At 44.2% G+C, this 27,615-nt stretch overlaps 1 protein-coding gene across 1 annotated transcript; it reads right to left on the bottom strand.

Moving 5' to 3' along the window:
* Positions 1-3,135: 3,135 nt before the first annotated feature.
* Positions 3,136-3,327, bottom strand: LOC127211054 (cytochrome c oxidase subunit 7C, mitochondrial-like). The gene has a single exon (XM_051170881.1). It carries the CDS (start codon positions 3,325-3,327, stop codon positions 3,136-3,138), a length of 192 nt encoding a protein of 63 aa, XP_051026838.1.
* Positions 3,328-27,615: the final 24,288 nt, after the last annotated feature.

The raw sequence follows: 27,615 nt of genomic DNA, 5'->3' as shown, positions 1-27,615 counted from the left end.
GACCCGCTGAGAATGAGCTCTTTTATTGCTTTGAACACTGAAGATGTTTCCTTCACTGCTTCATACTCCAGCTGGCCACCTGCTGGAATGAGATATACCTGTCTACAGCTGTGAAGAGACACCGTGACCATGGCAACACGGCACTGGCTTACAGGTTTAGAGGTTTAGTCCGTTATCATCACGGCAGGAAGCATGGCAGTGTGCAGGCAGACACGGTGCTGGAGAAGGAGCTGAGAGCTCTACATCTTGATCCACTGCTAGCAGAAGGAGACTGTGTGCCACACCGGACGTAGCTTGAGCATAGAACACCTCAAAGCCCGTCTCTGTTGTGACACATTTCCTTCAACAAGGCCACACCTCCTAATAGTGCCACTCTCTATGGGCCAAGCATACAAATACATGAGTCTACGGGGCCATGTTTATTCAAACCCCCTTGCATGGCGACCAAGAGCTGCTTCCAACGAACCTGCATTTATAACTTGTCTTGCATGAGAAGCAGCCCAACACCCTCATTTTTGCCTTGCCAGCACCCCCACACCAGCTCATTTTTTTTTCCATTTTTTTTTAATTATAGGAAAAAGGAGGAATGTTAGTTCCCAAGCCATCCACTAGGCTGCCTCTGGGTTGCTTAGCAACCTCTGATGCTTAGCTTGTAGTAGCCAGGTATGTGCCAGGCTATAAAAGGGCCAACCTACCACCTTGTCTCTTTCTTACTCTCTTTTTCTCTCTCTTGTACTCACTCTGTCTGTCTCTCTGTCTTTCTCTCTGTCCCCCTGGGGCGCTTCTCCCCCTTTTTGTCTCTCCCCATGCTTCTACAATAAATCTTTCCATATCAGATCTGTTGCATCTCACTCTATTTTTAACACCACCCACTCTCTTCAGTCATGCCCACTCATGCCTGTCCTCCTCATTGGTGAATCACAACAGAAATACACACGTTCTGTGCCTTTGGGTCTTCATCTCCTTATGAAGGTTCTCATCCTACATACGCAAGCCTTATGTTGAATTTGTATGCAAATCTATTTGTTATAGCTTCCTCAGCTATGACCTGAAAAAGAGCCAAGAAAAGAAACTCTCTTCCCTTACAGCACTGACAAGAAAGGCCATGTCCTGTCATTGTGTAGTACAAAATGTAGTGCAAAAAGAACCAAAGACAGAGTTCTACCGTGAAACCTAAGCCCTGGGCTCCTACCTTAGAATATTTTTTAAAAATCATTTTGTTCATCTGTCAGCACCCTTGTCTCGTTTTTCACTCTGGAATCCACTTTGTAATTCCTCACCTCTACTCCCTTCTCCCCAGTTCTAAAACCCAATGGGAGTTTTACTGAGGTAGGTCCGGAAAGGCCCATAACCTGATGAGCAGCTCAGCTGCCCTGCCCTTGGCAGACTCGGAGCCGCATCTGGAAATGAGCCATGATGGTTTCCTTTCAGTTTACCTCCTCACTGCAAAGCTTTTCTCTGCCTCCTGCCTCCATGCCTTCCATTCCTGTGTTAGGAGAAATATGGCTTCCTCCGTGATATTTAAACAGTCGATATATACTTAGTGCTTTTTGTTGTTTTGGAGACAGTGTTTCTCTGTGCATCACTCCTGGCTATCCTTAATCTCCCTTTGTAGACCAGGCTGGCTTCGAATTCCGAGACCTGCCTGCCTCTGCCTCCAGAGAGCTGGGATTGAAGGCGTGTGCCGCCACACCAGGCTAGTTGGTGTTTTATTTTATCCTACACTTCCCTTTCACAATTCTTACTAGTCTTGCATTTATTTCAGTTTAATATCTATCTTTATTAGCAAAAGAAATGCTCTATCAGTGCAGAGCTCAGTGTAGGTACCAAGGCCGTGGTTTGGATAGAGCCCCTCCCAGTCCCCAAAGAAGACTCATGCCTTGAAAGCTTGATACCCAGCTGGTGGCGCTGTTGAGAAGTGGGTGGGTCCTGAGGGCACTGACTTCAGCAGGCTATTTCATTGATGAAATCATACTGAATGGGCTACTAGGAGGTGGACCTGGTCGGTGAGAGAGCGGTCACTGAGGACGAGCTTGTAGAGTGTCCTTGGGACTTCTTGCCTCTCCGCTTCCTGGTTGCCGTAAGGCAAGCAGCTTTCTTCCACAGTTCCCTTTCAAAAGGAGCCATAGCAATTCCTATCCCAATATTTGTGATTTTCCTCCGAATCGCCACCAACATCACATTCTGTCTCCTCTTTTTTGATGGATGTAGTTTTGGTGTTACACACTTTCTATGTATTTAAGACAGAAACACCTGTCATCTGATGACAGTTTCTTTTCTGTTTACTTTCTAACTTTTCTTGTGCCACATTTTACAGCATAAAAGTTTTAAATTATGTCTGCTTAAATCGCTTGGGTTTCCCCCCCCACCTCCCTTTATGGCTGTTTAGATCATTGCTTTGAAAGTTGGATGTGCTGTCCATAACTAGCATTTGTGGGTGTGGTTGGAATCTGAGCACATGACACATGACCTTCAGTTAGTACTTTGCAGCCAATGTCCAAGGAGACTGCATACTTGTGTGACCCAGACAAGCATTTGTCTGATGTCTTCCTCCGGGGGGCATCCATTTCATTTCTCAGCCAGCTCAGCCTTCTGATGGAGACGAGGGCTGGACCATAATGACCCATAGCATCAGAGTGCACTCGACTCACTCTTGTTCCTCCTAGGAAATGAGTTACCCTGATAATAACCTTTCCATAGACATCTCACAAAATGAAAGTTTCAAAGTCCTGTAATACTTTACTGTTTCTAAACAGAATCTAAGTGGTTCATGAAAACTCAGGCACATCCAGCTTAATGTCTTATCTTTCTCTGATCAAAGTGTTGACTTAATAAATGCCTCTCAATTTATTGTTTTATGACACTTGGTCAGATATGAGGGAACAACTACTTTTATAATGGTTTCCCTGCCCCCACTTTATCTCTGGTAGGAAAATCTACTTGTATCTATATGAAAACAGGGTAAGGCATTTCATTTCTTTCTTTCTTTTTTTTTTTCCAGAGAAGAGGCATTAAATATTTATTTCATTAGTTTATTTACAACTGTATGTAGTTTAAGAGCTCAAGAGTTTAATCCAGTTTTCAGATCATCTCTTAAACATTCTTCATCCTGTTAAAGCATTGGGATAAATATCCTTATTTTTTAAGTAGCTGCTGGCTTACTATACAGAAAGGAGCAGCAAATCCAGACCCAAAGTACACAGTCATTGTAGCCAATAACTGCCACTTGCTTTCCACAGAAAATGGCAAATTCTTCCGAGGACCCTGCTCATAATGGCTGCGGCGGACCACGGACGTGGTGAACCTCCGGATACTCTGGCCTAACATGGCGCTGCTGTAAGCTCTGCCAGGAGTGCAGAAAAAGTAGGTAGAAGAAGAAATGGCGGCAACACCTCAGTCTCCTCTCTTCTCGACCTTGCTCTTCAGAGCGCGAAACCAAAAGGCCATTTCATTTCTTTTAAGCCCACAGCCAAGAGTCCATTATATCACAACATGTGGATGCTAACGACTGACTGGGATCCTGCCCTGGAACACAACATTGCTGTGCTCTATGAATCCAAGCGGAAGGAAAAGCAAAGGGCACATCATGCCTGGGAGAAAATCAGGGAGTTCCCTCGGCTTCAACAGGATGAACCTCAAAGGTCACACACATACTGGGACTGAGGATACAGCTCAGCAGTGGGGACAGGCTGTGCCTGTTATGTACGAGCACCTGGGCTTAATCCCTGGCATGTCAAAATAATAATAACAACAACTTAATGTGCTGGAGGGTTGGTACCCATGGGGAATCTCCCCCTTTCTCTAAAGTGAAGGGAAGGGGAGACTGGGAGGAGATGTGTGTGAGGTGGGGGGGGGACTGGGAAGAGATGTGTGTCAGGTGGGAAAGACTGGGAGGAGAGGAGCGAGGCTGCAATCAGGATGTAAAGTAAATAAATTAATTAATTTAAAAATATGAAAGAAGCTAGTCATTAAAAAAAAACCATTTGCTGTGATCTGATTTATATGATATTCTTGAAAAGGCAAAACTAAAGGAATAGAAAATGTGATCCCCAGAAGCTAAGCAGGGAAGGGTGGGTATCTGTTTTGGTGGGGTAGGAATTCTACAATTAAACAGCGCAAAACACTTGGGCTTAATACCTGGCATGTTATAAAACAACAACAACAACTTAATGTGGCGGGGGGAGGGGGGCTCTCCCCCTTCTCTGACTGTTGTATGATACATACTGAAAAAAAAAAAAAAAAACACTGAGTTGCCTACTCTAAAATCGTAGATTTTGATAAGTACAGCTCTCAACCCTCATCACAGAAGAATTTTTTTCCCCCACACAGGCTACTGTTGAGCTCCACGGCTGGTCAAAATGAAGACAAAAAAAATCCTATGGGGTGACCAGTTGGTGCACCCCCTGCAGCCGAGGCTCAGGGAGCATCACAGAAGAAGGAGTAGAAAGATGGAGGATGAGGATGCCTGCTGTGAGAGGCACTACAGGGATTCGCGAACCATGACATCTCAGCAGTATGACTGCCCAAACCAGACCCAGAGAGGCCCCACCCCTAGAAGAAAAGCCACAGATAACTAACGGCTTCTGAGGGAAGGAGAAGGAGTCTCTCCAGGGACAAGCTCTCTGACAGGGTGTTCAATTCCAAACGGTCAGCCCTAAACACACGCACATAAGGACAGCACTAAATGAGTCCAGAAGGATAATGCATACGTGTGCATGTGAGTAATAATTATTTCTTATACAAAATTAATGTACTGTATTTTCTGGTGTATAAGACAATCGCCAACTTAAACTTTAACTTTTCTAGTTAAAATATAGAGTTTGTAATATACTCACCGTATAATACTACCCCTCTTCTAACTAATGAGAACTTAGACACTACACTAAAAGTATGGCACGAAAGAATAAACTAATAAATTGGACTCGAGCAAAAATGAAAACCCTTCTTCAAAAGTCAATGGGAAGGTGGGCTTAGGTAATGCTCAGTCAGTAAGTGCTTGCTACATACGCATGAGGACCTGATTTCAATCCCCTAGAATCCACATTAAAAAAAAAAAAAGCAGGGGCTGGAGAGATGGCTCAGTGGCTAAGAGCACTGTCTTCTGCTCCTTCAGAGGTCCTGAGTTCAATTCCCAGCAACCACATGGTGCCTCACAACCATCTAGAATGAGATCTAATGCCCTCTTCTGGCCTGCAGGCACACATGCAGGCAGATAGTGTATGTAATAAATAAATAAATCTTAAATTAAAAAAAAAAAAAAGCAGCAGTGCACATCTGCAATACCAGTGCTACAAAGGCTAAGACAGGAGGATCTTGGGGCTCCTGCCTAGCCAGCCTAGACAATTTGTTGAGGTCCAAGGTCAGTCAAAGAGCCTATTTCAAAAAATAAGCACAGAATAATTGGGGAGATACTTGTTGATCATAGACCCCCAACCCACGTGCACACACCTGCGTGTATACTGTGTACATACATGTGCACACACATGAATATGTGTACACATACACACAGAGAGCCGGTAGTAAGAGAATGAAATGACAAATCACAAACTGATTAATTTGCAGCCAAAACTTATTTCAAAGCCCTAAATTAAAGAAAATAAACAACCCAACTAAAAATGGGAGATTTGAGCAAACACACCATTAAAGTACATACACAAATAAATAAAGACTCTATATACCAGGTGTAACAACGATGTGGAGGAGGAGGAGGAGGAGGAGGAGGAGGAATTCATTACTGCTTTGAGAATGGTACTTTGGAAAATACTCTGGAAGTTATTTAAACATAACACCTGTCCTACCATGTAATCCAGCCATTTCACTCCTAGGTACTCAAGAGAAATGAAAACATACCCAACAGAAACGACTTGTAGGAAAATATTGCAACACCTTCAAAAGGAAAGCAATCCAAACATCCATCAGTAAGTTCATAAACAAACTAGTATGTCCATATTAATAAACTACTACATGGCAATAAGAAGGACCGAACTATTGTATATGCCAAAGCATTGGTGGCTCCGAGGTGTTCAAAATAACAGCACGAGTTAAAGAAGATGCACACAAGAGAGAACATGGGATTGTGACAGCCTTATATGATTTCATCATGTATAATTCTAGAAAATATAAGCCCATCTTTAGTGATAGGTGGACTATTAGAGGAAAGGCGAGGAGCAGTTACAGGAATAGGGCAAGGCATGAGGAAGAGCCTTACATATCCCTACTGCTAGACAGCGGGGTTGTTTTCCATTTTTCTCCATGTTTCTAAGCTAATGTAACTTTATTTAACTTGGCAGCATGGATTTTTCTACATGGATTACTCATGCATTCACTCAGAACACAACACAGAACTTTTATATTTACATACACTTTACAAACAAGTTATGTGATTCATAAATATTTGCTGAGCACCTACCATTGGCCAGTTGTTGTGTTGCATGCTGGTTGTACATTACTGGGTACTATCCACTGGCCTGGCCCTGCAGCACTCAGGAAAATAGCCATGCTGCCAGGTTAAATAAGGTGCCAGAATATAAACCAACCAATCCCTCTCTCTGTAGCCGTGTCTGTGTATTTATACATATATAAAAGACGCTCCTCGACTGATGTGAGCTATTTCCCAAAAGATGTATCACCAGTTGAAAATAGCTCAAGTTGAAAGCTCAGTTGATGGCTAAATACCATAGCTGAGCCTGGCCCCACCTAAAAGTGTTCAGATCACACAGGTCGCCTTCCCTAAATTCACAAAGTTCTCCTCAGTTCTTATTGATGTTCATGTTACGATCATGAGGTGACATATGTCTGTAAACGTACATCCTTCTGTAAGCGCAGTGTAGCTTAACTGTAGGTTTTCATTGTGTTTGAGGTAGTCTCAGGCGGCGAATCACATATGCCACGGGACTGAGAATGAAACAGTCTCTCATTCATTCACAGGGTCAGAGACTGCGTCATGCATCTCAACACGTAACTGTGTCTAGTGAGTATGTCCCTATTCCAGATTGAGGTGCCAGAAAAACGAGTGTTTTTGTGGGTGCCTGTCATAGTTCAGGTTTTATTACTGTGAAGAGACACCATGACCAAGGTGACAGTTTTTAAAGACAAACATTTAATTGGGGCTGGCTTCCAGTTTCAGAGGTTTAGCCCATTATCACCACAACTAGAAGGAGCTGAGAGCACTACATCTGAGCTTGCTCCTTAGGCAGCAAGGAGGAGACTCTGTTTCACACTGGCCGGAGCTTAAGCACGGAAGACTTCAGAGCCCACCCCCACAGTGACACACCTACTCCAACAAGGCCATACCTCCTAACAGTGCCACTCCCTATGGGTCAACCATTCAAACACACGAGTCTGTGGGGGCCAGACCTATTCAAACCACGACAGCCCCCTTCTTCATAGGCGACACCTTCTTTCTCAGTCTTCAAATGGCAGAAAGTCATAAAAGAAATGAACGCTGTTCCTCACAAGTAGACAAAGGACAAGAAGTCCCAGATGGTTTCCTACAGGGCTTTTGTAGCAGCATGGCTTCTATCCATGAGTCTAGAGCCTTCCAACAGGCTTTGCCTTGAACCTTGGGTTTCAAGGTGCAGTATGCGACTTCTGAAGCAAACAACAGTGAATGAGCCTAAAGCAAGCCTCCTCCTTGTCTGGTCTAACCCAGATATTATCTTGGCTGTCTTGGGATAGCTCTTGGCTATCCCAGACACTTTGCTTTGCTTCTGAGCACAGTCTCCCCATCACTACTGCTGAACTATTTTGGCCATCTCCCACCTCCGTAGAGAACTTCAGCCATGACTTTCAAATCATGTTTCACATCTCTTCTTGTTTCACCCTCAGGCCATCCCCATTATGTGTACTTTGCCATTTGACAGAAAAGGAAACTTGGGCACGAAGATGTTAAATATTGACTTCACACCTCATAGTTAGAAGTAGCAAGGCTGAAACAGAAGCCCTGATCTTGGGGGAATTTTAGTCTATGACTCCTCTATGACACTTTAAGACACAAATGTCTCCCGCTGTTGTTTGGATAACTACATCCCCAGGGTGGGCTCTCTGTCCTTCTCCATCCTTGAGTAGATATGAGTTTGGCAATCAACGCCTGGGGAGTTGACTCAGTGGTTAAAGTACTGGATCGACAAGTGTTAGGACCCATGTAAATGCTGCGGGGAGGGCTTCGCAAAGAGAGAACCACTGTCCTGTAATTTCAGGCTCCAAAGGTGCAGGAGACAAGATCCCCAGAGCACGCTGGCTAGCAAGACTAGCCGTATGGACCAGCTGTGGTTTGGATTGACAGACCCTCCCTCAGAGATAACGAAGATGGAAGAGTGATTGGAGACAAGTCCTGACATCAGCCTTCAGGCCCCCTACCCCCCGCTACCCCTCCCCCATACCCATGCACGTACAAGTGCTCAAACACGTACATGGAGAAAGAAGCCTAAAAGGGAAAGCTCGGGGACCTATAAGGAAGATGGATGGAGTGTCAGAGCTGGAGGTGGTGGATAACACCAAGGAAACAGAGTATCCTAGACACAACAGGGCAGTTGCACACCTGAAACCATAGCACTTGTGATCGTGTGTGTGAGGCCTGCGTGAGCTCAAGGGAGACAAAAACCATAAAAGAGAGGGCATGGAATCCCACTGCTGGCTGAGGAGCTGTTGGCATTTCATGGCTGCTGGGCAGGGTAGAGTCAATTTTCTCTAATGATGACCTCATGCCAGGACAGGCCTGACTCCCAACGCTAGCAACCCAAAGTGGGCTTGTTGGGGGAAAATAAGGCATCGTAACTCAAAGTTGGGTGGGAAGGGCTGAAAAGGTGGTTCTGGGAGAAGTTGGCGAGAATGAATCTGTTCAAAATACATTGTATGCAGTTTTCATAGAACAAAATGAAAGGTATTTATAATCTTATATATAAAAATATATATCCCATAGGAGAACAACTAATATCTGAACTTCATATTTTAATATTCATTTATTTTTAACGCACTTTGTACTAAGCCATAGTAGCTCATTTGTTAAAGCCATATTAGTTCAATCCTCTAATATTTAATTGTTTCCTGTGTTGAAGTCTTGTTTCTGTTAGACCAAATCTTTTTCTGGTAAAGGGTGGTCTCATATACTTACACACCTGAGCATGTACGTGTAACACAGAGTAGGGGACTAGCAGCACAAGTTCCAGCAATTTGTTTACATTTCAACACAGAGCTTAATAATGTTTGAGGGTGTGGTCACTGAAATGGCTGCACTATGAGACAGAACCTCAGTGAGCAAGCGAGGTGCCAGGCTCGGGCGCGGGCATGGGGCAGGAAGGTGTACAAGACATGAAGCTCTGAACTTGTGTGTGTGTGTGTGTGTGTGTGTGTGTGTGTGTGTGTGTGTGTGTGTGTGTGTGTATCGCCTTACATACTTCCTGCTTAAGAAGGAAAATGAGCTTCAATATGCTGGGCCTTCACTGAACTCCACATTGAGATTAAGTAATTCCTGCGGGACAAGAAGAGGGAAGGGGAAGGCTAGAGTTAAAAAGACGTAACCAGCGCAGTGGCGCACGCCTTTAATCCCAGCACTCGGGGAGGCAGAAGCAGGTGGATCTCTGTGAGTTCGAGGCCAGCCTGGTCTACAAAGCAAGTTTAGGACAGCTAAGGCTACACAGGCTGGATAGAAAAATAGAACCAGTGGTTTATATAATTGTCTGGAAAGTCAGTACAACAGTTGTCTGGTCTGAACAGGAAGTGAGTCACATGTTATTTGTTTGATGGACCCAGGGCCTTGTGCACGCTAGGCAAGTGCTCAAGCATGACTCTGCATTCCCAGCTCTAGCTAAGGGGGCCTTGAGGAAGCTATTTGATTAAGAGGGCTCTGCCTCAGCAACTGATTAACCCACTGAGGGACTCAAAAGCTGATCGAATTATTGGAAGGAAGGAAAGGTGAGGCCTGGTTGGCACATGCAGGACCTTGGAGCTGTGATTTCTGGAGAATGCCGCCAGCCGAGCCCCTTCCCATCCCCCTCTGCTTCCTGGCTGCTACGGGAGCACATCTGCTCCATCACAGCCTCTGTGGCACGATGCTCTGGTTTCTCCCAGCCTCAACGCAACAGTTCCAGCCAACCAAACCCCTGAAGCTGCAAGCCAAAGTAAGTCTTTCCTTCTTTTAAGTTATTTCTCTCAGGTACCGTAAGTTGTTCCCGTCAGAGAATAAAAAGTCTCACTAATGCAATCACGCACATTATGAGCTACGTTTCATGGGAAGCTTTACAATTCTTCCCACCACAGAGCACAGAGAACAGTCTAAGTATTTTGCTGACTCAACACCACCATAATAAAGTGTAGCGTACCATAGCCTTCTGAGGTCATTAAGGGATGAAGGCTAATTGAACAAGCGCTAAAGAGCCAAGAGCATAATGTCTTATATCTGTGTTCCTCCTCTCTCATTCTCAGGAGCCATTACGCAGTGGGATACCCGGAGTGGAAAGATCTAAATCAAACACAGAGCTCATGTCCAAACCCCTAGGTTCCTCCTCAAATGCCCATTTAATGGGATAGCATGATTTAATTTAACGCAATCATTAAATATCCACAATATGCCTCTGTAGGGCCAGTTATAGTGTTAGTTTCAGTGACTCAACAATCACTCACAATTGACAATGGTTTCTACCTTCCAATTTTTATTTTATTTATTTGTATGTATATGTGCATGTAGGGTATGTGTGCATGAGCACACATGGGCATGCATATGTCACAAGCATGTGTGTGGAGGTCAGAGGACAACTTTGGAGATATATATTAAGAGGGCTCTGCCTCAGCAACTGATTAACCCACCGAAGGACTCAAAAGCTGATCGAATTATTGGGAGGAAGAAATGGTGGGGCCTGGTTGGCACATGCAGGTCCCTGGAGCTGTGATTTCTGGAGAATGCTGCCAGCCGAGCCCCTTCCCATCCCCCTCTGCTTCCTGGCTGCTAAGACATATATATGTATGTTTGTTTGTCTGTTTTTGTTTTTGTTTTTTTCCGAGACAGGGTCTCTCTGTGTTAGCCTTGGCTGTCTTGGACTCGTTTTGTAGACCAGGCTAGCCTTGAACTCATAGAGATCCACCTGCCTTTGCCTCCCAAGTGCTGAGATTAAAGGCGTGCGCCACCATGCCCGGCCTAGGACCAGTATATTTTACAGACACATCTCCAAAGTACCAGCGTTCTGATCGTGATGTACTCCCGTTAGAAAGATGTCAAGTTATCTTGTCTGTTGCTCCCACGTCACTAATTTGCCACTCCCGCCTCACTATCCCAATGATGAACTAATCAAAGTCCTGAGTATTTTTACCTAACCAAGTGGAAGTCTTTTTTCTTTGTAAGAAGATTGTCATGAGACTCAAATCATGCATAATTCATAATAAAAGGGGGACCTGAAGAGGAAGAAGGAGAAAGAGGAAGAAAGAAAAGGGAGGAAGAGGAAGAAAGAAAAGGGAGGAGGAGGAGGAAGGGGAGGAGGAAGAGGAGGAGGAGGAGGAGGAATCAAGTCAAAGGCAGATGCTGCTGAAATATGGTGGCCAGAACACAGGAGTCCGAGATGAGAGAATCACTTGAACCCATGAGTTCAAGACCAGCCTAGAAAATATAGCAAGACTCTGTTACAATAACAGGAGAAGAAGGAGTCCTCAAGATGAAGAAAACATAGAAGGAAAATATACCATCAAGGTGCCTGTATTCCAAACATTACCATGCTGAGAGGCATGAAATGAAAAGCTGTGTGTTTAATGTCTTCATAGGAATAAGAACATGAACCATGTGTGGTGGCTCATGATGGTAATTTCAGCACATGAAAGGCTGGGGCAGGAGGATTGCCATGAGTCCAAAAAAAACCTCGGTCAAAGAGTAAGACCCTCTTTGGAGAAGACTGAGGGGATAGCCTGAAACTACTTGAAAGCCCATAATACCCACCCTCCACCTAACCTGATGTCCACTGAGGTCAACCAGTCCCATCTCACAGCAAAGAAGAAGTGAAGTGTTGGGTGACCTGGGTTTAAGCTTAGCTAATACAACCAAAGTAAATTAGATGTGTGAAGGACTGGACTACCCTGCATTGAGCCATGTGTATTTGCTGGCGATATTTAGAAAACCCAAGAGGGCCAACTAAAAACACTACCACAACCGAGAAGTTAGTGGTTCTGATGGTATAAGGATTGATGGCTTCCACCAACAACAAACAGAAGACCATCATGGGCAGAAATAGGAAGAGAACTTCAAGGCAGCCAGCCAGTGATTATATGTGCCTACAATCTCAACACTCAGAAGGCCAAGGTGGGAGAGCTGTTTGAATCCAGAAGTTCAAAACAAACATATGCAAATCAACAGACAAATGCCTGATCTTTAATTTTAAAAAATTAGAAAACATTTTATTCTTCTTAAGATACAAGTAAAATGTAATTCAAATAAAAATAATAATAAGAAAAGCTATTGAAAGGAAAAGTAGGAAAAGCCACCCTATCAGAAACTAGGATGGTTTATAGGCTCCAATAATTAAAACAATATGAAAAGTTACCAAATAGGCAGATCAGTTGAACAAAACAGAAAGTCCAGAAAACACTGCATACATCGGTAAATTAGCATGTGATAAAAATGGCATCTTCAATCATCAGAGAAAGTTAGACTCATCAAAAAATGTTGTTGGGATAGATGTAGGATACGGACACACACACACACACACACACACACACACACACACACACACACACACACACACGAGGCCACCTTCCCTAGTATTACTTGTCTCCCAATGGAAGAACACACCACCAATGAACTAGTCTTTAAAAAAAAAACGTAAATCTGATATCACCTCAATCGTTACCAACTTATAGAAAATAGAGTGGGCACAGGAACATATAAGCCACCAAATAGAGGGACAAGAAGAAAAAGGCAGGCTGTCGGTGGCCTGACAGGACAAACTCATGGTGTTATACAGAAAACAGAAAAAGGAAAAAGAGACAAAGGGGGGAGGTGGACTTTTGGATAGATACCTCAGCTCAGGAGCTCATTAAGAGGCCCCATACCTCATGACAACGTTTCCCCTACCCAAGATAACTAACTCTGTTCTTTAGCTTTATGTAGAGTTCCCTAGAAATTTTAAATTTAATTTATAAGAAAATACCAATCTACATTCTTTTCACCCCTTATAAAAATACGTGTGCAGGACATGCTGTTCTTGTTGTCTTCCCGGGGAGTCCTGCAGCTCATCCTCACTGCATACCCCGCCCCCTCCCGGCCACACCCCAGGTGGCTGCAGATGGAAATCTGTGGGCATTTTAAAAGGTTTGATCAGGTGAAAGCCATTCAGCGGCTGTTCTTACCTACAGAACCAAGTCTAACTCCCCCTCAGGGCACAGCATTCAGTCTCTTTCAGAAACTAGCTCTAATATACAGCCTTCCAGGGGGTCTGGCCTACTACCATTTTTTGATTTGGTTTGGTTTGGGTTTGTTTTTTTTCCGAGACAGGTTTTCTCTGTGTAGAACTGGCTGGTCTTGAATTCATGGCAATCTGCAATCTGCCTGCCTCTGCCTCCCTGAGCGCTAGGCTTAAAGGCATGCGCCACCGCACCAGGCTTGGCTTACCACTCTTATCACAAATCCTATGCCCAGGCATGCTGGACTACCAGCTACAATTTTGAAGACACAAAGCATGTTATTTTTTTTTCTTTGTCCGAGGCTATCCCTTTGTCCGAGGCTATCCCTTTGCCTGGAATTTCCTTTCAGCCCTTTTGTTTACCGTTCTGTTTTCTATCTGTCCTTCTAGGAGCAGCTGCAGCGTTATCCATCCCTTCAGAAGCCTGCCCTCACTTCCCACCGGCAATCTTCCCAGCAGACCTCATCCCTCCTTCAGCCACGCCCACAAGGCCCTCCTTTGCATCAGAACTTTTGATACGAGTACAGCAGCACACTCCTATTTGATTGTTAGGGTGTAAGAAATGAATAATCATGCTTTACAAGCAACCAAGTCCCTTCCCTAAGGGTCGTGTTCAAAGAATGGGATTTCAAAAAGAATAGCAAATGCCAAGATTGGGAAAGGGGGGGGGGGAGTGCAGTCCAGAGAAACAAATCTCCATCCCAGATGGGTCTTTGAAATTAGCATCTTGTATTATTTACTCTTCACCCCAAGAGCTGCCCTGAGGCTCCTCTCTTCTTCCCACGGACTCAGCAGGCTTCAGCAGGCTTTCTGACTCCTTCAAGTGAAAACGGAGTGCCTTTTGGTGTGTGTGCCGCCTGAACCCCACTGTCTGTTCCGTGGGGAAGCTTGGGCTTGGAGAGCCAGGCCCCTGCTGCAGCAGCAAAGACTTGAAACTGGGTGTCTTCCTAACTAAACTGCTAAACTCAACTTTCGGGAAGCAAAGGCCTTCTCTCTCCTCCCTTGCTGTCATGCGAATGTGGATGTATCTGAGCTTATGGGGACATAGCTGTCTGTAGAAATACACAAGTGTGAGTGACACAGATGTGGCTGCTGATCAGTGACATGGCTGTGGACAAGCAGGAGCTGTGTAATTAGCCTCCTGGTCCGGCATCCTGCCTGTATGTTTAGAGGTTGCTGCAGGATGCCTTTACTCCCCCACCCCCTTTTTTTCCTCTTTCAGTCACAAGTAATCTCCTTCTGCCTTTTCTTGAGTTTATTTCAACACTTCCTCATATTTCCTTTCCCAAACATTCTCATCAGTCATTCACGTTTCATCCTTACCCACTGCCTTTCACGGCTGTTTACACTTGAGTACTGACCTATTACTGAACTACTACTTGTCACCTTCTTACCTATTGGGCATCCTGACGCGGCAGGACAGCAGGCCGAATCACCTGAGCTCAATATCCACACCATACAGTAAGAGAAAGGGGTGTGTGCTTGTCCCTTATCACACTGACTGCAGAGCCTGGCCACAGTGTTTCCCTAAGCTGCGCCTCACTGGTCCTCACCACATTGAGCAGTCTCCTGTCTCCTGCTACTTGTTTCTCCCCCTTAATCTTAGACTCTGCTTTCATATCTGGTCCTCAGAGTCCTCAAAGAAAGGAGTTTTCTGACTCCAGAGGACATCTTGAGTCATCTTCACACTCCCCCTTGCAAGAGGGAGAAGAGATGGCGGAAAACCCGTTATATTGGCCCTCAGGAGGATCTCCTCCAATTCACCTACCACTCAGAAGGTTTTGGAGTGACCCACCACTGATCCTTTCTTTTTGTCTCATGTTCAGGATGCTGTATTCAGGGCAATCAAGGTTAAAAGGTAGGCCAGGCTGCACTGGGACTACTTGGCCAAACTCCAGCAACGGTGGCAGATTTATTGTTTTGTATTATAGCTCAAAATAAATGAAAGGGACAGCACCATTATGAAATGTTCTTGTGAGATTTTTGCTTGCATGTTTACCCAAAAGTTTTGTAGGACACAAATTATTTTTGGCTGTTATAAGAAGAAAATTCCTGCATATTCAAATACACACCACTCAGGAGTTGACTTGTGTCTCCCTTGACCCCAGCAAAAAGATGTACTGGACTCTGTACATTTAAACCCACTGACTGTGGCTTTATATGGAGACAGGGTCATTATAACTGCTATCAAGTTAAAATGTGGTCATTCGGGTAGGCTGTAATCCAATATAACTGATGCCCTTGTAAAAAGAGGGAATTTGGACTCAGACACAAACAGAGGAAGATAAAGGAAGAGCATCGCGGACAAGCCAAGGAACGCCTGCTGAGGAGGCCAAAGTGCGCTCAGAAGGAATCAATGCTGCAGACACCTTGATTTCCAACCTCTAGCCTCTAGCACTGAGAGACAACCGATTTCTGCTGTTCAAGCTGCCAAGTGCGTGGTACTTAAGTCATAGCACCTCTAGGAAACTAATACAATGCCTGAGGAACAGTGAGTTTCCAATTGCCTGCCTGCAGCCAGTACTGCTAGGGACTCACTCCTGGTTAAGAAAGACTGTACTGTACCTCTGTTAAAAAGAAAAAAACAAACAAAAAGTGCCAAAAAGCAAAAACAAAAAATCAGTCTTGCTTACTGCAGAAAACACATGTGCTCACTCCAGGGTCCTTTTCTTATTCATGTAAAACCAATTTAAATGACAATTCTCACAAAGTACTCTTTTGCCAAGCTAGGGTATAGAAAGTAGGCACACATGGGTGTGCCCAATCCCCTCTCACAGTCACACGCGCTCTTCTCTCTCTCTCTCTCTCTCTCTCTCTCTCTCTCTCTCTCTCTCTCTCTCTCTCTCTCTCTCTCAGAGAATAGCCCTCTGTTGTTAGGTCTTGAATAGGTCGGAAGTTCCTATAGTTCTTGTGAGCTTAGCAGCTGAGACTGGAACAGCTGCTTCTTCAACACACAGCATTGTCTTAGGAAGATGCTCAGAATGAATTACAATTGGACCACAGAGCTGTCAAAGAGGGCTATAGTTATAGCATTTATCCACTACATTTACAAGCCAGTCATCTGCAAAAGGAAATGAAAGCTGAAGAAATATCAGGAAAGCCCCCACTCCGCTTTACTTACCTCAGCAGGAAATCTGGCAGAGGGGAAGCTAACTAATCATCAGGCCAGGCTAGGAGCCCCCTGGCCATCAGCAGCTAGGCTCTGTGCTTCCAGGAGCTAGAGGCCCTGGGCTGGTGGCAACCTGTCTCCTTCTCTCTTGGAAGAGCAGGGCCAGCAAGGTGGCCATGACTCACCCACAGCTACAGACAAGCAAGGGAGGGGCTGAAGCCAAACCAAGAGCAAGGCGGCTCCTGCCAGGAGAATGAACAAAGAGAGGCACAGTCAGGCTGGCCGAGCTTGGCCCTTGTTTTGGACTCATCTATAAGAGCATATTAATTTTACCCAGCAGCTATTTATCACGCAGCTCTGAGGAGCTCGGAGGCTGTCTCACTCCTGCTAAAATGACACAAAGAGAAGAGAAGAAGAGCCACTGCCACTTAGGCTAGTCAATCCCCTCACTAATCAATAATGCATTTAGCACCACAGGAAGAGAGAGTCAACCCACTTGGTCACCTCCAACCTCAGGATCCCTGACAGAAATTGAAGATAGTAATGTTTATGCAGCGAGCAAACTCCTCTAAGGGTGATAATTTCTGCAGCTAGCCAGACTCCCACCCTTAGAGTCGATGAAGCAAGCGACAGATCCCCACTGTGTTCCTTGTACATGTAAGATCCTGTGCTAGAGAAGCTCTGACGGACGCTTGTTTCTCACGAGCTCAGTTCTTTCGAAAAGACAGGGCACAGTAAATTAAGAATACCCCTCCCCTCTCTACACACACACACACACACACACACACACACACACACACACACACAAATGCTAGTTCAGTTGTATATGTAAGTGCAGTAGACTTAATGTTTACGTGCCTCCCAAAATCCTATGTTAAAATCTCAACCCAAGTCCCTGTCCAGATAATGGTATTAAAAGACGGGGGTGTGTGTAGGGGAGGATGTGGAGGGAACCCTCACAAACGGGATTCAGGGCCGAGGAGAGATTCCTCGCCTATTTCATCACGCGCGGTTGCAGCAGAGGCATCTCTATGAGGAAGGGGTCCTTTCCAGACACTGATTATGTCCGCACCCTTGTCTTTAACTTCTCAGCCCCCAGAATCTGGAGAAATAAACAAGGCTCCAGTCTCTGGTGTCTTCTTGCAGCCGTCTAAATGGACTGAGGCAGGAAGGCAGACAGAGATGAAACGGCCTGACTCTACCCAGCTTCTCGCCTCTTCCCTAAATGAGCCTATGTGCAGTGTTTTGTTTGTTTGTTTTACTCATCTTCAGGTTTACCTGTTTTCTTTCTCCTAAAAAACAAAAACAAAAACAAAAACACACTCTCCTATACCTTCAACTATCCTCCTTTCCTACCAGCCAAGAGTCTTTCCACTACAAAAACGTCCTCTTCCTGAACACTGTGAAAAGCTCCAACTCCATCCCCTGATTTAAAGCACTGTTTAGTTATAGCGGAACGAATCCTCTAGGGGAAAAGAAAAACATCTCTCACAGTGACATCTGCCATAAAAAAAAAAAAAAAAATCTATGTTTTACAGGAACTTTGCTTATTTAGAGGGTGAAGAAAATACATGACATTCTTCTGTGCCCTGGCCACATGGTTCTTATTGGCCGATCACGTCAGTCTTGCCTTGCTTATTGCAGTACACAGCACCCTCCAATCCAACACACACACAAACACACACACACACACACACACACACAGAGAGAGAGAGAGAGAGAGAGAGAGAGAGAGAGAGAGAGAGAGAGAGAGAGAGCATGCAAGGTGCTAATGGCCTTTCCCTTGTACTTTGGGGTAATTACACCTTTATACCTAATTGAACTGTGGGGAAAGCCTCCCCTATTTGAGGAAGAATACCACCTGGCCTGGAGAGCGAGGGTACACCAAACCTTGTAAGAACACACAGAGGCTGCCCTTTGCTGCTGCACCGCTCAGCCCCGCCCCAACCCTCTCCCCCCCCCCCCCCCCACCCCTGGGCTAGGGGTCAGCTTCTGCCTCCTAGCCTGCTGAATCCACTCTGACTTTCTGCAGGCTCCATCTGTGCCCTGCTGGGAATTCTTCTCCTTCAGGAGACTGCCATCAAGGCTGCGGTGGAGGGAATGGTGAGAGAAAGAGGCAACCCTCTTCCTCTGCCAGGAAGAGTGAGAAAGGAGGAGCAATTCTTTTGGGGCCTGGCTCAGCTACTATAGCTCTGCTCCCTCTTTCAATAATGTGAAATTTCAGGGTTTGACTCGCATGCGGTTCTGCCCTCCCAACACCTTTTCACGCTTTAGCATTTCTGTTCTTTTCTTAGATGTTGGCGTTGTGTTGAGAACAGTCTCAGCTGTAAAATCTGGACCACCGTGGGTTGTTCTGTATGTTGTAGGTTTCAAACTTTGACGTAGTGGGCTACTGTGCACTTGCATGTTAGCCCTCACTGAGCTCTGTCCTTGGGTCTGGCTGGCTACTAAACTTGTAGTTTTATTCTTCAGCATCATGCAGAAATGATGTCCACTCTGGGCCCTACATTTCCCACTTCAAGTCATATTTAACAACAGAATGCTGTTTAAGCAGTTCTCTGCCCATTTATCAAGCTTGCCAATTAGCAAAATTCCCTGCTGTTTCAGTTGTGGTGAGTGACTGTCAGAGGCTTTGAGTTGGTAGTTTTAACTAATGTGACACAAAGTTCTAAGAAACCATCAGAAGGTAATATTTTATTTATATTATTGTTATTATTATTATTAAATATTGCATTTCTTTTTAGTATATGTGAGTGTTGATATATGCACATATGTATGTTAAAAAGTTAAGATTTAGTCAAACTATATTTTCCCATTCAAGTACAAAAAATGTGCTCAAGGCTGAAAAAAAAAAAGTGTACAGTGTGAAACAAGTTGTAAATAAAGATGTGAATGTCCAGAAGGGCTGAGAAGGAAGGGCTCTCGCCACCACGCCTGACAATCGAGGTTGATTTCACAGACCCAAGTGATAGAAGGAGAAAGCACAACTTCCAAAGCTGCCCTGTGTCTTCTGCCCGTGTACAGTGGCATGTGACACCCCCTATCCCCCCAAAAAGTATAAAAAGTTTTTTTAGTATCAAAAGTTCTTAAGGGCTGCAATACTTAGCTGAGTGGTAGAGATCTTGCCTAGAACTCACAAGGACCTGGGTTCAATCCCCAGAGCTTAAAAAAGAAAGAAAGAAAGAAAGAAAGAGAGAAAAAGAAATATAATTATAATATAAAGTTAGTAACAAAGCTAATTTTGTGTAGGGATACTCAGGCAAATGAGTAGGTTGGAGCACACTATCAGTGAAGATGAAATGAAAATTACAAATTTTAAAACTTGTAAAACTTTAAGGCTCAGCCAACTGAATCCTCTAAGTGACTGAGTTGTAGATAATTTTTACTAACATGTTTATGTTCATATTTATTTTCTAAATGTTTTATAAGAACAGGTATGGTGTTACATGCCCATAACCCCAATACTGAAGAGGCTCAGGCAGGCTTTGAGGCCAGCCTGGTCTATATGAGGCCAGCCTGGTCTATATGAGGCCAATCTGGCCTTCATACAAAGATCTTGTCTCAAAGGAGAAAAGAAGGAAGGAAGGAAGGAGGGAGGGAAGGAAAGGAAAGAAAGGGTTTATAATGTCTGCTCATTACTTTTACAATTATAAAACAAAACTTGTCAAAATATTTAACTTTAGTTAAAATTTTTCCATATAGTTTAGTAAAAGGTGAAATATTTATATGACCTGAAGAGAAATCAAAGTATTCCATACATTTTAGAACGATCTTTTTCCACATAAGTCACTTATTAAGCAGATAAACTGGTAAACTAAATAGGAGTTATTTTTACCTAGTCATTAATTAGGTTCCTTCATGCCTTCTATTTCTCAACATTTTAACAGCTTGCTCAAATTGTTGTAATCTTTCATCTTCGAAAGCCTTAAGTATATCACTTAGTTTTTTAAAAAGTAGCTTAAAAAGACAAGTTTTTAAAAAAATCACTTAACTCAGTTTAAAAACATATGAAGCAATAAGTAAAATAAGCCCCAGTACCAGATGACATATCCCAAACAGGCTAATCTATAAGTATGCTTTTTATAAATAGGATGTGAGTCACCATGCCTCCTTTTTTGCATAAATAAATAAATAAATAAACAAAAACTGTCACATACTGCTGTTCTGGGCAGCACACACACCCTTACATCTGCCTACAACATAATTACTGAGCCAACTTTGCAATCACTGAACCAAAGTCTCCAGGTTCTTGCTCCTGCCAGGATGGCATCAGTGGCTTTCCTTATGCATCTGTACCTATTTCAAATTATTATTTATTGAGGCAGGATCTAACAATTTTTCTCACGGTGGCATCCAACTCCTGAGCTTGAGCAATCCTCCTACCTCAGCCTCCCAAGCAGCCAAGACTCCAGGTGTGCATATAAGAGTTCAGCCATACATATATTTTTTTCAACCTACTACTTTTACAGAGTAACTAATGTTCTCTCTTAAAGAGGATAGAAATGTTAAATTTAATAAACACTGCCCAGTTGAAAGTTCATCAATTATACTCATAATTTGTGAATTTCCACATTTTCAAATTCTTAAAGGCATTTATCACTGTCAATTTTTGAGTTCTTTATGCAATTCTTGGGGGAAAATGCTTTATTGGTGTCTCCAGAGTCTGTCCCCATCCCCCACCCTCCCCCGCTCCTCTAACATAGTCAGCTCTTCTGTAAAGGTACTCAAAGTCGTGTTTTGTCCGTTAACCGCTTTTGTCTGGTCATCCGGTGTTACACTCACCACTCGGTGCCCTTGTGTGTTTAGTGCAAATCTGCTTCACCGTGCTCAGTCCGCATTTGCCCTTGGTTTGAGGGTCCAGCATCATTTAAAAGTCATAGCAGTTTTGTTGCCTTTGCTCTATTTTTACGCTCTTGCACACAGGTATAAAAGGCATCTACCAGCCATATAGGCCACCAGCTTCAAGATTCTAAAGGCCCTCAGAAGTTCTTCTGCAGAGCGACGCTTCACTGGAGAGCACCACAGCACTGCAGCTGCAGCCATGAAGTTATTTTCTGTGCTTAAATAATTTCATGTGTACCCACAGCAGCAAGAACCACAGCACACCTCAACACACTGTGAGTGGCCTTAAAGAGACAGAGCCATCTGCACTCACAAGAAATAAATATATATATATACATACATACATGCACAAGACATTTATTAATCCACATAAAATGCCTGGATTTTTTTTTTTTTTTTTGAGACAGAGTTTTTCTTTGTAACAGCTCTGGCTGTCTTGGAACCTGCTCTGTAGACCAGGCTGGCCTTGACCTCACAGAAATCTGCCTGCTGGAATTAAAGGTGTGTGCCACCATGCCTGGCTCAAAAATACCTGGATTTTTTTTTTAAATATCTGGATTTTTTAAGAGCTAAAATAAAATGCAATAAAATTGATAAGAGTTTGGTTTGAACGATGCATTATAGACCTTTTCTTCAAATGATGTTATTTTAATTTCATTATTTAAAAACAAAAAATTTTAAAATCAAATAGCAGTATCTGTTCAACTTTGAGCAAACTAAAAACAAAACAACCCCACCCCCACCCCGCAAACCACTGAGGTACATAGCTTTAAAAGGCTACATGTGTTTTCTTGCTTGTTCCTTTCCCCTTTCTTTTCTTCCCTTCTTTAGTTCTTTGGTTTTGTTTTAATTGTTTTTGCCATTTTGTTGAGTGTTAAGAGACAGGCTTCATTATGTAGCCCTGGATGCCCCCAGACACCCAGGCTCGAGAGAGTCTCAGGCTCAGCTTTCAAACAACTTGGGTTACAAGGTGTGCACCAGTAATCTGCCTGGCCAATGAAGGGTTTTTATTTTAAGTAAAAATCAATAGGTGGGGCACATATGTATAATATGCTATACAGAGACCTCTACCCTTTCTGGTTACGATTTTTGTGAATACACGATCATTTTAAAATATGAAATCTACCTAAAATATGTTGTACTCATCATTAACTTTTCACTGATTCTATGTGAGAAAAGTCTGGAAGTTAGTAGAGCACAGAAAAACTATGGTCTGGCAGGACCCTCTCCCAGCCCTTCCTCTAGGCAATAACGTTCAATGAGCTCACTGGTGAAGGTGGCTCCTAAAGAGTGAGGTGACGGGATATTTGAAGACGGCTAGGTGACTTTAACCCTGGGAGAACTACATATCCTTGTGTGCCCTGAGCCAGGCTCCCAGTGTGCCCATCCGACGTGACTGTGCAGTGCGGGGCTGAGAATGATGAAGCACCCCATTCTGTCCTCTCAGTCTCAGATGCTGCCTGGGTTCTCGACTGGCAGGTGAAGCTTTCATTGGGTTGAATTGTTTTTATTAAAAAAAAAAATAATAATAACTTGTGGGTTAATTAAAGAGCCACAGAGAATAAGTTAACTCCATTTATCAGCAGCATATATAATGGGCAACGGCCCTCCCAGCTGACTCCTCCATTAGGAGTCCCAGTTTGAGGAGCTGAGAGTGTAGCTGAATTGGTAACGTCCACTTAACTGTAGGAAGCCCTGGGTTTGATGCTCACCGCCACATAAAATCGGGTGTGGTGGCACATGCCTTTAACCCCAGCCTTCCTCCTTGGGTTCAGGAGGATCAGAAGTTCAAGGTCCTCCTCAGCTACATAAACAGGAGACTGTGCTATAAAATCATAATTTAGGCTATATCACAAGGATCAGGGTGACCTCCAAGATGAAAGTGAAAGTGACGTCATTTTATTGCAACCCATTGGTTTAAAAAAAAAGAGAGAGAGAGAGAGAGATTTCTGGATGTGTTGTTTCTACACTTTAAAAGCAAATAGAGGGGGCTGGAGATGGCTCAGAGGTTAAGAGCACCGTTTGCTCTTCCAAAGGTCCTGAGTTCAATTCCCAGCAACCACATAGATGGCTCACAACCATCTATAACGAAATCTCATGCTCTCTTCTGGCATACAGGTATACACATAAGCAGAACACTGTATAAATAATAAATAAATAAATCTTTAAAAAAAAAACAAAATAAAAGCAAATAGAAAACTAAGATAAATTTATATTAACAAATAATACATGGGAACAAAAGAAGAGGGCTCCTGATTTGTGGTGGTCTGGCGGACAGAGAGACAAACGACTCCAGGTTGGGGTCTGGCAAGTCAGATGTTTAAGTTCGCTTTCAGAGGCCTGACTTCTATGTCAAGACGTTGTGGAAGAAAACACTTTCTCTCCTGGAGGACACCTGTTGCTATTCTGCCGCCTAGGGGTGGGGTGCCTGTGAGAAGGAATGCACCCGCAGTCACTGAGGGGACACTGAGGCTGAACACTGAGCAACTGTAGCTGCCCACCTTGATCCCTTAAACCCTGTACCACCAGCACAAGCCTTGCTGTGAAGGACTCACTCTGGTCTCCTTCTGAGACCAGTTCTGTCCTTGTCATTTGTCCTTCAGCCTTTTACTGACACTTGGTTTTGGAAAAAAAAAAAATAATCATGAGGAGACAGATTTTCTTTTTCCGTTTTGTGGAAACTAAATGGCGCGTGGCCATGTTTTTTTTAAGAAAAGCAGTAGTTGGGACATATAACACCTATAACTTAGGAATAATAAAAGAAAAAAAATCCTCACAAATAGAGTTTTCTCCGTGGGCACTGCACAGCCAGCACCCCTGATGCTACCATCTCCCCATCCAAGGAACAGGTGGAAGCAGTGCCTGTGGGGGGTGGAACCAGATCCCCACCAATCAGCTACTTCCCTGGTCAACTGCTAGAGCCACCGTCTAACACCAAGCCCTCTCTCTTCCTTGTCTTTGAAGCTCATGGGTGTGGACCGCACAGTTTCTTGTGTCGGGAAGAAATGTCAGCGTATGTTTTACAGCAACACATTACTTTTTATTTTAGAGGAGGCCTCACTCTCTCCCCTAGGCTGATCTCTAGGCCCAAGGGATCCGCGCCTGCCTCAGCCTCCTGAGCAGCAGTGATGATTATAACTGTGTACCACTACTCCTGGCTTACAGTCTGATATTTTAACACCCCCCCCCCCAAAAAAAATCTGGGTTCTTAGGGATTTACATGAGAGATGTCTGGGAAGCCCCGTTCATTTACGCCTCCAGATAACATGCAATTATACAGCTGTGGGGGTGAGCCGCACAGCAAGGGAGAGGGTGTGGATAAGAAATGTGTAGGAGAGGCACACCGTCAAGAACAGAATACATTTAAACACCGTCCTACACAAGAAGGAAATGAGGCGAGCTAACAGGCTCTGTATCCTCTCAAGGGAGGTGGTAGATTTCATTGTCTAAGTCACAGAAAATTATAGTGGGGCACGGCTCTCAAGGACACACTGTAAAGTCACCTCTGCAGACTGTGTGCATCTCCAGGTGGGGCTGACAGGGAGGGGAGGAAGAAGCATTTGGTGTTAGCAGACCGGCAGAATGCCTTCCCTGGCTGTCCCTGTCCCAGTTCTGATCTCCACCTTCCTAAAGAGAAGTGTGCAGAGCATCTAAATAAGCCACTTCCTGCTTCCTCTTTAAATACAGACTGTGCTGCAGAAAGTTAAAGCAACACAAAGCTATACCACACTCGGGGAAATGAAGCGGGCCAAGCACACTGTTGCGCTCATCGTCTTTTCATCCCTCTGAGAAAGGCGGGCTCAGCCACCGCCACTGTGCTCCAAGCCACTGCCGGGACCAGCTCAGGGAAAATGAGAAGAGTTGACATCAGAGTTTAAACTCAAACTGCTCTGAGCACTGCTAACAGAAACAGAGATGGGGCCTGTTTGTTGCAAACTATTAGGGTAATTTTAATTTATGTGGTGAGTAAGGAGGCTAACTAAATGCTATCCTTTTGGTGTGTAAAATGGTTGCCTGGCACGGTAGCAGATGCTTGTGGTCCCATCACTCAGGAGACAAAAGCAGGTAGACAGCAAGTTCAACGTGTAGTTTGGGTTACACAGTAGCACCCTGACTTAAAGACAAAGACCAAGCCATGGCATTCTGAGTGGTCATGCCTCCATATTAGGCTACATCTCAAGTAGAATACTTCACAGCTCCGTGCTAAGGCTATTGAGCCTAGATAAAGTCCTGAGAAGAAAATGTAACGCACAACCTTCCTGGTGGCCCTCCTGCCACAGCACTGAAGAAGACGTTTCCCACCTCCTTCCTATTCCAGCCACCATTTCTTATTTGGCTGGCGGGTCTGGTTCCCGCAATCATTTTGGCTTTCTAATTTCATTGCCTCTTGTACCTGGGAGATGGGAAATGAGATAAGCCAGCATGATAGGATTAAATGCTAAGGACAGCCACTAAGCGCCAAATCAAGACCAAAGAGCTGTTTCCCGAGTTCAGCACAGATGATGCCCGGCGTGGCTTTGTTTATGTGTGAGCTCTACTGAATCCAAGACCAGAGAGGACATTGTGCAGATGATCCAGAGGCAAATCCAGGCATTTTTTTTGTACACAAAGACCAACAGGGAAAAGATAGCGTCTGTCTCTTTAATTGGCAAACTCCTAGCACCCGCTTTGTACTTACTGTACCTGACACCTGGGCACTCAGAGGCTCGCTGTGGATGTTCTTTGTTACTTTAATGTCCTCCGAGGCCATGGCTTTTACATGTTACTGAAATAAAAAGAGTACAGCATGCAAACATGTGAGCACAGTGCTTACGGAAATAAGGGGGCGGCCTGCCCACTCACGGCATGGGTCCTGCCGGGCAGGGCTGCCAGCTCACTACCTTTCGGCAAGCTGAAGCATATACACGTAACAGAATGGGAGGGGGAGGAAGCAAAGTGACGCCCACGGACAAACACTGATGCTCTTATCACTCGCCACAGTTGACACAAGCAGCACATCCAGTGAACTACATACAGCCGTTGTCACACTGCTGAACCTTGTCCGGAGGAAGAAATTTACTGTGTTTCTTTGACCTGAAGAGGACAGGTAGGATTTACGCAGGGACACTTTCCTTTTTTATTAGTAGCTGAGTCAATGTTTCTGCTGAGTCAAACCTCTTACCCCGTAAACCAGGCACGAGAAAACTGTATCTCTTCAAATGTCCAACCCCCTAGCATCTCAGCTGCTCTATTTCAAAATCATCTCTACCTTTGCAGGGAGAACAAAGTAGCTAGGAGTCATTCCATTAAGTAAAAGAAGCCAGACTGACACAAATGCTGCATGGCTTCTCTTCTACGCAGAATCCAGATTTGAAATAAATGTATACACACACACACCTACATGTGTGTCTGCACCTGTGTATTTATACGTCACAAAAACTCTAAAGGGACCGCGGGAGGAAAAAAGAGATATTAAGGAAGTGGGAAGCAGAGAGCAACAGAGTACATGTAATAGGAGGGCAGACGTGGGGGGGGGGGGTGTGAAGCTGGAAGAAGGCAGGAACGGGGGAGGGGGGGACAAATGAGATGAAAGTGGAATGGTACGTTATGTATGAAGATGCCATGGAGAAACCCACCAGTTTGTATGCTAACCTGAAAGTGTAATTTAAATTGAAGAGCATTAAAAGGATCTCTAATACACAAACATGCACCTTTTGGTTGTTACAGTATTTCTTAGGGGTAAGTAACCTGGTTTACAAAAATAGAATAATATGTAATAGCATTTTCAATTGTTTCTGCATTATTTTTCCCAGTAACTCAAAATTATTTTTAGGTATTCATTTTTGCAGATACTGTTTATTAAGACAAAACATTCCCTGACAGAAAATAAATAAATAAATAAGTTTTGAAACTTTTAAATGTCTATGAGGTAAAAAGTATGGTTCTGTATTAGTTATTCTTCCTGCTGCCATGACAAAATCTGACCATAAGCAACTTAAGGGGAAAAGACTTATTTTGGTTCATACTTTAGAGGAACCTGGTCCACCATGTCAGGGAAGGCATGGCTCCATGGAGTAGCTTGGTCTGAGGTGGGTGTGCTGGCCACCAGGCCTCCTCCTCCTCTGCCTCTGGAGGGGATGACAGAAAACCAGAACTCTAGCACTTTCTTCTCTTCCCCATTTTATCTGTCTGGCCCCTATCACACGGAATGGTTTCACCCACGTTCAGGGTGGGTTTCCCTCCTCAGTTCATTCTCCGTGGCAATGAACGCAAGATTGACTTACAAATGACTTCTGTTGGCTTGGT

This window comes from Acomys russatus, chromosome 28 (genome assembly GCF_903995435.1).
Source record: "Acomys russatus chromosome 28, mAcoRus1.1, whole genome shotgun sequence".
In the NCBI taxonomy this organism is placed as follows: Eukaryota; Metazoa; Chordata; class Mammalia; order Rodentia; family Muridae; genus Acomys; species Acomys russatus.
The sequence above is the reverse complement of the archived record's forward strand: the minus strand, read 5'-3'. Positions and strand labels throughout refer to the sequence as shown.